Source organism: Squalius cephalus (genome assembly GCF_949319135.1).
Source record: "Squalius cephalus genome assembly, chromosome: 7".
NCBI lineage: Eukaryota > Metazoa > Chordata > Actinopteri > Cypriniformes > Leuciscidae > Squalius > Squalius cephalus.
In genome coordinates this window covers 35,274,285-35,288,410 of record NC_137128.1, presented here as the reverse complement: position 1 = coordinate 35,288,410, position 14,126 = coordinate 35,274,285, and the positions used below count along the sequence as shown (strand labels likewise).

At 38.2% G+C, this 14,126-nt stretch overlaps 1 protein-coding gene across 3 annotated transcripts in view; it reads right to left on the bottom strand.

Annotated features, from left to right (window-relative positions):
• Positions 1-1,188: 1,188 nt before the first annotated feature.
• carmil3 (capping protein regulator and myosin 1 linker 3) overlaps positions 1,189-14,126 on the bottom strand; it is a 51,059-nt gene continuing 38,121 nt past the window's right edge. The window contains exons 21-40 of one of the 3 annotated variants that reach the window (XM_079877764.1): positions 13,611-13,783; positions 12,607-12,675; positions 11,578-11,671; positions 10,437-10,535; positions 9,725-9,844; positions 8,788-8,901; positions 8,507-8,682; positions 8,059-8,146; positions 7,853-7,963; positions 7,640-7,706; positions 7,052-7,239; positions 6,019-6,098; positions 5,723-5,887; positions 4,923-5,121; positions 4,430-4,709; positions 4,163-4,278; positions 3,905-4,046; positions 3,200-3,274; positions 2,136-2,243; positions 1,189-1,855 (exon numbers count right to left, since the gene is read on the bottom strand). In XM_079877764.1, coding sequence (XP_079733890.1) covers positions 1,815-1,855; positions 2,136-2,243; positions 3,200-3,274; positions 3,905-4,046; positions 4,163-4,278; positions 4,430-4,709; positions 4,923-5,121; positions 5,723-5,887; positions 6,019-6,098; positions 7,052-7,239; positions 7,640-7,706; positions 7,853-7,963; positions 8,059-8,146; positions 8,507-8,682; positions 8,788-8,901; positions 9,725-9,844; positions 10,437-10,535; positions 11,578-11,671; positions 12,607-12,675; positions 13,611-13,783 — 2,505 coding nt within the window. In that variant the 3' untranslated portion in view covers positions 1,189-1,814. The remainder of the gene's footprint in view (positions 1,856-2,135; positions 2,244-3,199; positions 3,275-3,904; positions 4,047-4,162; positions 4,279-4,429; positions 4,710-4,922; positions 5,122-5,722; positions 5,888-6,018; positions 6,099-7,051; positions 7,240-7,639; positions 7,707-7,852; positions 7,964-8,058; positions 8,147-8,506; positions 8,683-8,787; positions 8,902-9,724; positions 9,845-10,436; positions 10,536-11,577; positions 11,672-12,606; positions 12,676-13,610; positions 13,784-14,126) is intronic. The other 2 variants (XM_079877766.1, XM_079877765.1) reach the window with 2 other exon arrangements.

Here is a 14,126-nt window from a genome sequence, read left to right as displayed (position 1 = left end):
TATACGGTTTAGAGCTCATTATGCAAAAATATTTGAACTCAGAATGACTGACTAATCAGAATCAAGTATTCCAGACAGCTAAAAATATTCATACCTTCTCATAATTGTTGCTGATAGTGATTTCTAACTTTAAATTTAGCTTCAAAGAGGTAATTTGGTGGAATAAAAAGCCTCATGAAGTGATACAATGCAATAAATAGACAATTCTCCTTAGAGGCGGTTATTCACAGACACTTAAGCAGCAGTCACAGGCGATAAATTCCTTAATCTCTGTTTGAAAATTGTTCTTCCATAGCAAGGATGTTTGCATGGCTTTGGGCCTCTACTGCCCTCCTGTGTCTTTTAAAGGAAACAAGAGACACGTTATGAGAAGTGACATCTGGTATCCACTTATCAAACCTACTTGACTGAAATCGTCTTTGAAATGGCAAACAATTCAACCGTTAAACTGCTAGTAACTGATACTGTTAATAATATTTTTCTTAAATTCTCCTACAAGGCAATGACAGTCTGTCCTTGGTTATTTTAGTTGGTTTCCGCATTTACGTTTCAAATTTAAGACAATGTGACATGTTACTATGTTTGAAGGCCTACCATGTTTTTGACACGTAGGCTACTATGGTTAAACCATGTTTTTTTTTAGCTGCACCACGGTAATGCATGCTTTTCTTTGGAGTAGGCCTAACAGTATTAGCCTAGCCCTAGACTACCACGTGGTAAGTAAGAAATGTTTAGAAAGAAATGTATGTATATTACTGAAAGAAACAGTAAAGACTTTTACATCTTTAGAAAATATTTCTATTTTAGATAATGTTCATGTAACTTTCTACTCATTTCTATGAATCGTTTTTGTGATGTAAATGCAGCCTTGATGAACTTGATAAACCTTTTTCTAAAACATTAATAAAAAAATAATAAAAACTTACTGACTTCAAACTTTTAAAAAAGTATCATGATATTCTTTGAAGTTCCATGCAAATCTAGTTGTATTTGGTGTTTTTGAGACGTTACCCTGTTAATACCATGTTTTTGGACATTTATGTACCATGATAACTTTGAAGTAGGCTATCTTGTGTAAATATGGAATATGGGTATCATTTGGTACCATGGTATAACAATGTACCATGGTGTTATTATCTGTCTGGAAAAGGCCAGTCACAGAGTACAGTAAAAAGAACAACAGCACATGTGATATTCAGTTTTTTATTCATTCAATTACATTTAGTAGAAAATAAAGTTCATTTAGGGCCGGCAAATTCTTAAACATTATCCAGTTGCATAAACAATGCCTGATTAAGACAACAGTAATACTGCTATGATATTGATCGAGTAGACGGAAAATGATAAGAATAAGTTAGTCGCACACTACAAAACTTCACATGGGTAATGTCGGACATGAAGGGGAGGTACATCCACCAAACCAAACGAGAAATCAAGCGATGATTAGTGCAAATATTGGTTCTGTTTATATATTATACTTTACAAAATATCATTCTATGGTTTTGAAGATAAATAGATAAAAATGTTCCTTTATGTCAAAGATTGTCAAAAGACTGGGAGAGAGACAGAGAGAGAAATAAAGGAATTAGTTGTTAAGTGCAGAAGGTTAAGAATGATGGTTAAGTAAAAGCGGGAGCAAAACAATTCACTTGAGTAAGCAAGAATATGCTGAATATGTGAGTGTAAAATTGTCTGAGAGAGTCTTTATGAATTCATCAAGGTGCAAATTCATATACTGATCATATTTCTCCCTCTCTCTCCTCTCAGCATCACAATGACCCTCTGTTTTCACAGGGCTTTGGTTCAAATGGTTGTCACGATGCTTCAGCGTTGCTTGGCTCCGAACTCTGATGACCTGCAGAGGTAAACAGAGGAATAGAGAGAGAGAGAGAGAGCAGTGAATGATGGCCTACTTACGTTACCTGTTTACTAATCTGGCTTAGTTAAAGGTCAGTTCAGAGCCATCTGTCTGTGGACACACAAACACGGACAGGTGCACACTCGCAAGCTCACGATACATTCACATGTAACAGGAAAGATTTCCTCTAATTACTGAAGCAGTTTCCAGTCAGGCTAGACAATAAAACTGCTTCTCGCTTCCAAGAAGTACATACACACACAAAACAACACAGTACCGGGGAAATCCAAAGATTTATTTCGTTTCGGAGGGAGTCTAGGTTTTTTCACAGGGGGTTTGCGATCTGAGGATCTCTCCAGATCACAGCGGGTATCCTGCTCCATTCCTAAGGGAGTAAATACAGGAGGCACACACACAGAGGGAGGGATAGGCATGACGTGAGGATCAGGCTGGTGCGGAGCTGATGTATGAAAGCATGCTAGAGCAGTAGGGCTGTCAAAATGGCTGAAAAGCTAAATTCGAAATTTCTTTCTTAAAAGTTCGCAAAATTCCAATTATATTCGAATTCTGAAGCCAATACTAATGTGAGAGGGAAAAAAGTACTGTATTGTCTGTCTCCTATGCCCACAAGAGGGCGCAAGTGAGCGCAATAAGCGAATATAAAGTAAATCAAGCATCGCATCTTTTATTGAAATGAAATTCACTTTTTAAAGTACATTAACTTTTGAAACAATTGTTCCTTGATAAAATATCATTTCCTTAATGTGCATGCAAGGACAATTAGGTTACAATAGTGCATAAAACTGTAAATGCATCAGTAACCTGAGAGAAAACACTTCAACAGACAGCGTAATGAACTACATGAACACAAAATAGCAAACTGGCATTCAGAAACAATCCACTTCTATTTAGTATACATCTACATATTGTTTTTCAAAAACACCAGACGGTCAACTTGATCTGCAGCGAGTGCTGAGCGCTTTTTGTTGACAATGCTGATGAAAACACACGCTCAGCTCTGACCGATGTGCCAGGTGTGGTCAAGTATGTCCTTGCACGATTTTTGCCACCAACTGAGAGGGTTTTCGTCAGCAGGAAGCCCTTTTCCACCCTTTTTCAAATTAACAACGCAGCCGCACCAGTCAGTTACTGTACGTCATCATCATGTCTCGCGTGCCTCTTGACACACCAAAAATTCGAATGCACGGTTTTTGCATTCGAATGTGCATTTTTTTTTTCGACAATATTCGAAAATCGAATTTTTATTTGACAGCCCTATAGAGCAGTAGATGTTGAACGCGGACCCTCGATGCATGCTCAAAAGGGATGTGAAGAGTGTACCTGTGTCACATGAGTTCGCTTTCCTGTTTCGATGTGGTTTCATGGGACCTACAGGGCTGCTTTTGACTTCATCACCTGAAAAAAAACAAAAACATAATACATACTCTACATCAAACTGGGAAGCCACAAAAAATGTTTTACAAAATCAATTTTTAGAGCTGTAAAAGTCCTTAAAATATTAATTTGATATTTACAATTAATACACTAATTAAAATATGCATTTAAGATATTAGTAAAATATTAATATAATTATTTTTACATTCACATTCATCAAATTTGATATTGCCATTTCATTCTGCTTTCTAAAAACTGTTTTAAAAGTGTTGATCTCAGATATGCTGTAAACTTAATAAAAAATAAATATTTTTCATATATAATATATATAAAAAAATCATTTTATGAAGTTATGCAATAAAGTAAAAGTGAATTATTAGATTTTTAAACAATAATTTTTATAATTAATAATAAAGTCTTTATAATATCACATTTAATTATTTCACAAAGTTTAAATGTACAATGTATAATTGTATAGGCCTACAGGAAAATATATATATCTTTATATTTTAGGAAAGAAGTCCCTCACTAGGGATCATTATATAAAGGAGTCCTTTGCTTGTGATCCAAAATGTAACTTTAGCTTATGGAAAGTTAAATACAACTACCAGTATGTTATTTTGACGTAACTGTTGTCTCTGAATGAATTACCTTGAAGTAAAGCAGAATCTACTGAAGCAGAGTGAAACACAGGCTTAGCAGAGGCGGGCGGAGGAGCTGGTGGCTGATTCTCATTGGCCACGTCATTTGGCGTAGAGCCAATGGGAGACGTGTGAGGTGAATAATAACATGGCTGAAAGGAAAGATATAATCAAAAGCTATTTCAATGATACATAAAAGACACACTCCCACTCAACAATCACTGACATTATGAATCAAAGATGTTTCACGATACTGTGATCCAAACACCTTTTCGGGGATAGGTGGAGTCTGTCCTTCTGGTTCTTTTTGATCTCCTCCACATCTCCAGTTCTCCTTTTCCTCATCCTTCTCCCTCAATTCTCCAGAATCTTCAGTAGATTTATCTAGGGACAGAAAAATAATGACCATGCTCATACTATTGATACAGAGAGTTAAATAGTGTAATAAACTTATTAAAACTAGTTAATATAAACTGACTTTTCAAATAAAAGACTAAATATGCAGATATATTATTATATCTAGAATAACATATACCAGAGCTCTCCTCCAGATGGCGCTGGCGTGTCTTAGCCAGGCTTGGCTTAGCGCTCTGAGGCGGTGGCTCTGGTCTTTTTCTGGTTTCCAGCAGCTGAGGGTCCATTATATTGTCTGCCTTTTTCTGGCTGTCTGAATGTGATTCCTGTCTTCCTGTTTCTGTCTGTCTGTCAAGAGATGGCGTGTGCCCTTTAGCAACAATATCTGAATGTCGATCCATCTCAGGGTCTCCGAATCCAATCTCTTCAGATGAGCCGAACACCTCACTGTAATCAGGCGACTGCAGGAAGCAGAAAGACAAGAGTGTGAGAGACTGTGGTAAAATTCATAGTGTGTATAAATTAAATACACATCTCTGATAGCATTTCAAATATTATTAATATAGTCGGATGTTTCTGGAAATATACATTTATTTTAATTAAATTTGACTTCCTTAAAATTCACAGTTTCAAGAACTGAACAGGAATTTAAATTATGTCATGTGGTGGACTACCTGTCTCTGTGAAAAGCAGGAGGGGCTAATTCCCATCATTCCTGGCAGGGGTATACCCTGCACGGGCCGTCCCGACAGCTGAGGGGTCCTCTGGACACCCGGCCCAGCCAACCTCCCATTGGTGCTTTCAGTGCCTGGGTCTAACCTCCCACGATCCTTTGAGTGTTGAATCAAGGAGTACACATTCTCAGTGGCAATACTGAAAAAGCAAAAAACAACCAAGATTAATAAATCAGACAACATAAGTCAAACTCTTAATGTAAAACAACGACTTTATAATTTATTATTTCATTTACAACTACCATTTAAAAGTTTGGGTTTCAGTACTTTCATTCAGCAAGGACATATTAAAAGAATCAAAAGTTACAGTAAAACATTTATAATGTTACTAAAGATTTCTATTTCAAATAAATGCTATTCTTTTGAACTTTCTATTCATCAAAGAATGCTAGAAAAAAATGTATCATGGTTTTCACAAAATAATATTTACATATTATATATTACATTATCACATTTTAAATTACATCATCCTTTATTCATATTTTGATAATTAATCAATGTTGATTTTTTTTCTATGCTGCTGTTGCTTTCTAAAACCTGTTGCTACAGTAGCCCCTTTTTGCTAAATAATTTGGTCAGATAAATACCTTAACCAAGTTTAGTGTTTCGCTTCTATATAAAATATAAGCTAAATATTTATATTTTGATGGTTTAGTCAAACTTGTAGGGCAATTGTAACCAAATATCCCTTCTGGACATCAGTTTTTGGCCACTACTGTATTAAATTATGAATGACTCACTTAGTGCGACATTCCTCCCCACAGGCCCCGCTCCTTCCTGTAGGGTCTGGCTCCTGATATGATATGGTAGAGTTTCGGTTCTTCCTGAATCCTGAAAAGATTGACAGCACACTACGTCGTTTCTTCCTCCTCAGAGCCTGAGCGTGATGGTGGGATGACAGCTGACTGCGAGGCAGAAAGTCAGGGTGTCAGAGATAAGATAACATCCACATTTATGCATGCCCACATTACTTCAACCTTTAAAACCTTCATTGTTAGACTTCATTACTACACAGAAGTGTTCAGTGCTGAAGCACCTGTCTGGTAAAACTCTCTTGGTGTAGAAGTCAGGCAGTCCATCATCCAATAGAGATACCCCACCATTCTCCGAGCAGTGCTACAGGACGACAAGAGAAATAATGATAATGATGTCTGCTTTTGAGGACTGGGGCTGGAGTAGATCATCTCTCTAAATTTGTGTTAGAGGATGATGCTGTCATAGTGCTGTGTCTCACCATCTGGGATTTGTTCCTCTATATTATGTCAGTGCATTAATTTGATCAACAGGCAAAACAAAGACAATCAGAAGTGATTGAAAAGAAGAGAGCCTTTAATCCTTGATGCTGTAATTCTGGAGACCATGCAGAAAATATCTGGGCCTACGTTTAGTCAGATTTCGGAGAAAAATAACGTTAACAAGAGAACGTGATTAAAATCACCCCTTCCTCCACTTGTTAACATCTTGAATGGTTGTTGGTTAACCCATTAATTCAAATTTAGCTTATTTTTGAAGAATATCTCCTGTAGAATACATAAACCAGCGTGATTTTGACTTCATTTACTGCAAATCATATTTAATTGCAGTATGTTTTTTTTTTCTCTTTAAGAATCCAGAACTGATTAGTTTGTTAGTCAGCGGAATAATAGAAGTTACAAGAAGACTGCAGGGAATACAAGCAATTCAACGACAACATGATAAGGAATGCCTCTGGAGGTGCAAATCTAGACGTGTCTGTCTGCAACAGATTTAATTACAGGTGAAATTCAGAATTCAGTTTGATGTGATCGTGTTCTCCCGCAATACACCAAGGCCCCGGTATATGACTGGATGCCAAGTGTATCCATCAAACTGAATTGAAGACAATATTAATCACAAAAAAAAATGATGAATATTTGGCTAATATCAAACCTGAGGGCAACGACACAATAGGAGGCAAAGCCTGAAATGATCGGAGTGCAGTGTTAAGTCATTTTATGACATTTACCTTATTTTAGCAATAAACATGCTATATAAAGATATATGAAAAGTAGTACTGGTGTGGTAATACTGGCAATGGCATTGGTTCTTACTGTCTCAAAAGGAGCATGTGCAGCCCTGTGCTTTCGTGGTGGCCGCGGTCTGACGTGGGTCACATGACGCAGAGGTGAACCCTGTGTGGGCAGGGTGGACAGACCTTCCCATGATGCAGAGCGTGAAAGAGGAGCAGACGTCTGAGGAGTGGACACTAAAGGTGAGGAGTTAGGGTCGTCACCTAGACCTAGAGGACAGTGAATCACATCAAATTAATTACATGATATGCAAATGTATTAATGAACTAATCAAATCATTCGCAAATAATCATATACATTTTTGTAGAGAAAAGCACTCAAATGAAGACTATTGTGGCAGACAAAAAGCAGTGAATGGCAAAAAGTGTCTTTAAAAAGTTAAAATATTGTTTGATTTATTTATCAGTGCTATTTTTAAATGTTAACATGTTAACATCATAAATTGACAGGCCTAATAAATGTTATATAAATATGATATAAAGAATGAATGGGTTTAAACTGAAAAATGTATGAAGTATACATGACTTCAAAGCACTGAATGAGTGTTAACTAAAAAATGAATGGTTTCATCCTACATAACGTGTGTGTGTGTGTGTGTGTGTGACTCACTGAGTCTGTTGGACACGGGACGAATGCGTCTGGTCCTGGAGCTGCGTTTCTTAATGGCGATTGTGTCCTGGGTGCAGAACGACAGAAGTGAGTGAGAACATTGCAAACTGAGCAGATGATGAGGCAAGCTGAGTTACGAGAGATGACAGATACTGTAAATACCACCAAACACACAGATGAGTCAGTTGTGAGTGATTCACGAAACACACTCACTATGCTGATGCCAAAGTCATCCTCCACAGCATCCAGTATGTCAGCGTGTCTGTGTGCGCGCCTGGCCGTTCCCCCGTCTTCCAGCCGTCTCATCTGTGAAATCTGCCGGAGCTGCGATGACGAACAGATGCGTGAGGAAGAGAGATGCGTGTGCACATGCTCAGAATGAACAGACGAATGGAGAGAGAAATTGTTTTTTTAGTTACCAGGGTTTTGTGTGTGGCATAAAGTTCCTGAAGGATCTGGTCCACTATGGAGTTGGTGAGATATGAGACGACAGACAGTTTCACCTCCCTAAGAGTGAGAGAGATGGAGACACAAAAATACATGTTAGATCATGTTAAAACCATGCTGGGAATTCCAACTGTGAACACAGTGGCTACAGAAAAGTAGGTTTCGTCCATCCATTAAAGATTTCATGATTTCGATTGATGAGTGAGCGTTCGACTGAACAAAAATCTGGATGCACCCATGAGTGTAACAGTTTGGGATATTTCTGTCATTCCCCATTCAAGTAGACAGCTGTTTTGAAAGTTGCAGCCCAGGGGTGTTATAAAGATGGGCGCTGAGCGAACTGACTTCAAAAGGACTTTGACATAATTCTCAAGGTGTTAAACTGAGAGACATCCACCACTCAACACCCTCGTTTCTTACTCCAAAGCTCTGTTGATGTCCTGAGCTGCTCTCTCCATCAGAGCGGTGCGGATGGATGAACGAGGGATAGAAACGCGCTCTGAGATGGAGGAGAGGGGAGGAGAGAGACACTCTGCAGCGGCACAAGAAAGCGGACACAGCTCCCGGCACAGAGACACCATGGAGTCCACAATGACCTGCACAAATCCACCATCAATCACCCATCATGCCTTTCAAGTCCAATAGAACTAGAAAGCAGAAATAAATCAGGATGAAGGATGAGCGAGAGATACAATCATCACCTGTAGTTCTTTATCAGCTGCTTTGGCAAGTTCTCCTGCCAGAGAGTCCAGCCTCTGTCTCACCGGCCCGTCCACTGACAGCACATGGGCCAGTTCACACAGCGAGGGGTACAGCTAGAGGACAGTGCAGATGTAATTCACATACCAGTCATGATCTCTCACTCACCGCTTCTGTTACACGTGACATGAGTCATGCAGGTGATGTCTTTCATTTTTAATGTTTGCTCATAAAAGCAATGGTAGTGGAAGTTTCTTAAATTAATAAACAGAGAACACATGAAATCAATAACCTGAATATCTGGATGTAACACAGCACATAAATAAAATCTGACTGAATGTTACTGTATAGCCATCTACAACTAGATTAAATGAATTAAGCAAATATCAGCATTAATGTGATTACAGAAAAAAAATCCACATAATGGAAGTAATATGTAGTATATCATTTATGGAATTTAATCTTCGAGTCAAAAATGTAGACATACTTGACTGAATTTGTCTCTCATGATCTTAAAAACCTTTTACTTCAAAGTCTAAATGCTTAGACGCTAAATTAGTTTTGTAGACAAATATAAATGGGCCTAAAAATGTTACACTTTACAATATAGTTCAATTTGTTCACTTTAATTAATGCAATGAACAGTTCTTTTACAACATTTATTCAATTAAAAGTGCTGCTTTCAACATATGCTAATTCATTTTAACATTTCAAGTTGCATAAATTAACATTAGAGAACGTAGTCTGAAAGATCATGAATTAACAATGAATGAACAGTAGTATAATTTATAAATGATCGTTTACCTACATTAATAAATGCTGTTCATTAATAAATGTAATTCTTACACTTATATTTATTATGTTACATAATTTTGATGACTGAAGCATGTGACAGTGGGTGTCCAAACTTTTGACAGGTAAATACACAAACACACTCACAGCTCGAGAGTTCCTGGCCTCCTTGAGGACCTGTCTGGCAGCCTGTAGCTCTTCCCATTCACCTGTTCCTCTCAACACACACACCTGCTGCTGCACGCGTACGCACAGACGCTCCATCACCTGGGACAGCAGGAGGAGAGAAAGACAGAGACAGAGATGAAAAGAAAAGGAGAACAACAGAGAGAGGATAGAGATATGGCTGTGTGAGTTTGATCTAACAATACAAAGTTCACATTAGCAAGTAAAATACACACACACACAAAATGTATGGTAAAAACCTTTCTCCTATCCCAGTTTATTGGGAAGAGACCAATATAAGCAATCCATTCTCAGGCTGACCTGAATGGGAATGCAAATGATCTCCTCTCCTCTCTCCAGGTATACTCTACCAATTGTTTTTTTTTTTTTTTTTAAGAAATCTCTTATACTAGGGCTACATTTATTTGATCAAAAATACAATCAAAATAGTTATACTGTGAAATATTATTAAAATAACTGTTTTCTGTTTTAATATATTTTAAAAGTAAATTATTCCTGTGATGATAAGGCTGAATTTCAGTCTGCTTCTACAAAATAAATAAATGAATAACTACATTTTAAAAATGAAACTGCCTCATTATCACCAACATGATCACATACTAGAAGAGTGATGTGAGTGAGTCAGATCTGCAGTGGTGAAGAGTAAGAGAGACAATGAGGCGGTGGTCTGTACCTGTTCTGCAGTACTAGTGACCAGGCCCTGATGCAACCGAAGAGCCTGTTTCTGAGAGAAACGCTGAGTCTGGTTATTCCTTAACAAAGCCCGCTGGATCTGAGAGAGACAGACAGAGCAAGGGAGAGAATACTCATTAATGTCAAATAAAAGAACATTGATGCTCAGATAAGCCATGCAGTCATGTGGAAATGATTGTAATTATGCTGCGAATTAATGAAAGATAAATGTATTGTCTGCGGTGTCCCTCTCTCTCAGCATTGACCTTGTAGAAGTTTTACATCTCTGGGCTCATTAATCGTGCATAAACATTTCGACCACCTTGGGACTGTTAATCTCAAAACAGCTGGACAAAACAGTCACATGATGCAAAACCTTTTTTTTTTATGAATTAGTCCCATCTACTATGAGATCCAAGAATACAACCAAATATTCATGATTTCGGGGACCAAATGTAAAAATGTGTCTGAATTTATTGCATCATTTGCCTGCTAATTGCCCTGATTGACCGATCAGAATCAAGTATTCCAGAGAGCAATAAAAGCAAATTAACCAGTCTAGTTCTAGTTCTAGTTCTTTTATTTATAACGCACATTTAAAAACAGTCTGAGGACTGACCAAAGTGCTGTTTAAGTCAGATAAACACAACAGAAAACTAAGTAACACATAATAAATAAGACCATCAACATCATTTAAAAGCTAAAAGAGAGATTGAAAAAGTGATAGGAAGGGAGCAGCAGGCTGTTCCACAACCTAGGTCCCACCACCGAAAAGGCTCTATCTCCTCTACAATTGAGGAGTCAACAGTCCCTCCAGTCGGGCTACTTTTAAGTCATTGCCGTGGTTTGATTTATTTATTTTTTCACATGTTGATTTCCAGGTTTTGCCAAGAGGCTGTAATTTAAGGGTTGAGCAGCAGCACATATCCTGCACTCTATAGCAAATACACAATGTTCACTTCACCTAAAAAACTGGCCAATCATAACACATGGTGTTCATAAAGAGGTCTTCAATGTATAGAAGCAAAAAAGCCTGTTTATTATTATAAGTAACATGCAAGCTAATAAGCAACTAGTTAAAAGGGAGAATTGGTTCCCAAACTAATTTGTTACCATAGCTTCTTTAAAATAAAAACTCTTACCTTGGTTAGTGCCTGTTCTGTCCTGTCAGGGGCGCTACGGTATGCCTGTGTGACATCACTGAGTGGGATGGGCATGTACTGCAGAGTGAAGTTACTGAGGAGAGAGCAAAAATTATTAAAGTTTTCCCCAAACATGGCAACACAAGAGATGAATCAGCTCCAGCAACATAGAAAATGTGTCTAAAGTAACAAGTTTTTTTTTTTTTTTTTTTTTTGCTTTCTTTTCAACTTTTAACAGAGTACTATGTTTCTTGCAACAGATTTCAAAGCATTCTGTACTGGGAACAACATTCTCACGATGATTACAGTCTCCTGAATGCAATTTCAAGTCTGCTAAAAAAAGTTTTTCTACATTAAATAACAGTTGTGTAGATCTCCAGGGAAGAGAGGTGTTTCCAGAACAATGCTCTAATTGTGCATCACAGGCAGGTCGGAGAGGTGATGAAAGACTGTGCAATAAACACATTCATGTAGGCATGGACTGAAGTTCTTATTTCTTTCCCAGTAACAGCATGCTGTGAATAAGTTTGCAGAGGGATGAGTGAGTCAGTTCTCACATGGGTGAGTGTGCATGATACGAGAGTGAGTGAGTGTGAGTGTGTGTGTGTGTGTGTGTGTGTGTGTGTGTGTGTGTGTCTGTGTGTGTGTAATGTGTGCCCTTGTTTATATTACATTGTGGGGACCAAATGTCCCCATAAGAATAGTAAAACCTGAGATCACCTACATTGTGGGGACCAGCCAGCGGTCCCCACTTTTCAAAAGGCTTATAAATCACACAGGATGAGTTGTTTTGAGAAAGTAAAAATGCAGAATGTTTCCTGTGATGGGTAGGTTTAGGGGCAGGGGCAGTGTAAGGGGATAGAATGTACAGTTTGTACGGTATAAAAACCATTACGTCTATGGAGAGTCCCCACAAAGATAGTGAACCAGACGTGTGTGTGTGTGTGTGTGTGTGTGTGTGTGTGTGTGTGTGTGTGTGTGTGTGTGTGTGTGTGTGTGTGTGTGTGTGTGTGTGTGTGTGTGTCATACTGTTCTAAGGCTCGAGCCACATCTTGGAAACCCGTTGCACTTGTGTTATTCCGATCCCATGTCACACTTCTACAAGAAAGAAAGAAACCAAGACAATCTTAAACTGTATTACAGTACTAGACAATTATGCATTATTAATTATTAATAAGTACACTCGAATAAAATCTTCATGCCTTTTGTACATTTTCTGCTCTGATTTTGAGGAAACATCTGCTGGATTTGGTTTTAAATATGGTAAAATGTGTTAAACAGAAAATAATTAGGGTCATTGTCAAAATTGTTAATTTTCAAACTTCCAGTCATTAAACAAAACATTTAATAAAGGGGGAAAAAACGCAATGGGCAGAAGATGCAGCAATCATAATTTTGCTGAAATCTACAAAGCTTTCTATGAAAAAGGATGTATCATTAGAAGGTCTAGGGCCAGATTTACTAAACAGGGCAAATTAACGTGAGAGCGCAATCCAATAAAAGTGCAGATGGGAGTGGAAAGTTCTGCACGTGATCTACTGACGACGCGCAAATTGAAAAACACAGACACAACCGGATCATTTTCATAATGACCAATGCAATCTACTTTTTTGGGTGGTAAATAATGGCGCAAACACCAGTGAATTGACTAGTGCAAACCTTAGTAAATAACCTTGCATGATTCTTTTAAATTCCCCCCTCCCACAAATTTTGCATCTGAAAGGGAAACTCCTACGAATGCATATGCATAATGCTTAATAAGGTCACTGGCAAAAATAACCCCGTCCACGCCTGTGCTAATTTTTCACTGCATGCATTAAGTAAATCCTGACAGTAGTTTTTTGAACTGATGCAAGCTGACAGTAAATCTGGCCCCTAGTCCTTGACTTTTAAATTCAAATTAATAGTTTGCCTCTCAGTCAACCGGTTTTTAGTTATTACTATAATGTATAATTTCTTTGCGCAGCTGAGACAGTGTATAATTCTTTTATAATTCATAGTACTGTAACCCTGTTCTCCTTACGACAGACTACCTGAGCGTGGTGTTGATCTGCAGGGCTTTACTGAGCATCCTCGCTCCTGTGTCATCAAGTCCGTTCCCACTCAAATCCACCTTCTTCAGGCAGGCGTTGCTGCCGAGAGCGTTCACGAGCACCGTGCCCCTCGAACGCAGCCTGGAGTCAGCCAGAGACAAACTCTGCAGGGCCTGTCAAGAAAGAAGAGCAACCAGAAAGAGACAGAGAGAAGAGAGCATATGTGTGTGTGTGTGAGTTTGCAATGTCTGTGATCTGTACAAACAGTGCTTAATAATTGATCAAGCAAGGCAATATCTGCAGTGAGAGGGCTACGTGCCCTGAAGGAGAGAGATTATAAAGAAAGAATGAGAGAGAGAGAGAGAGAGAGAGAGAGTGAGTGAAGGAAGGATGGATGAATCACTAGTGCTGTAATACAGCAGACCATTAGAAAGCTTTTGCACTCTGCGTGTGTGTTTGAAAGCAGAAATAGAGTAAGGTGTGTACAGGAAACATAATTATGTCCATGTGTATAAT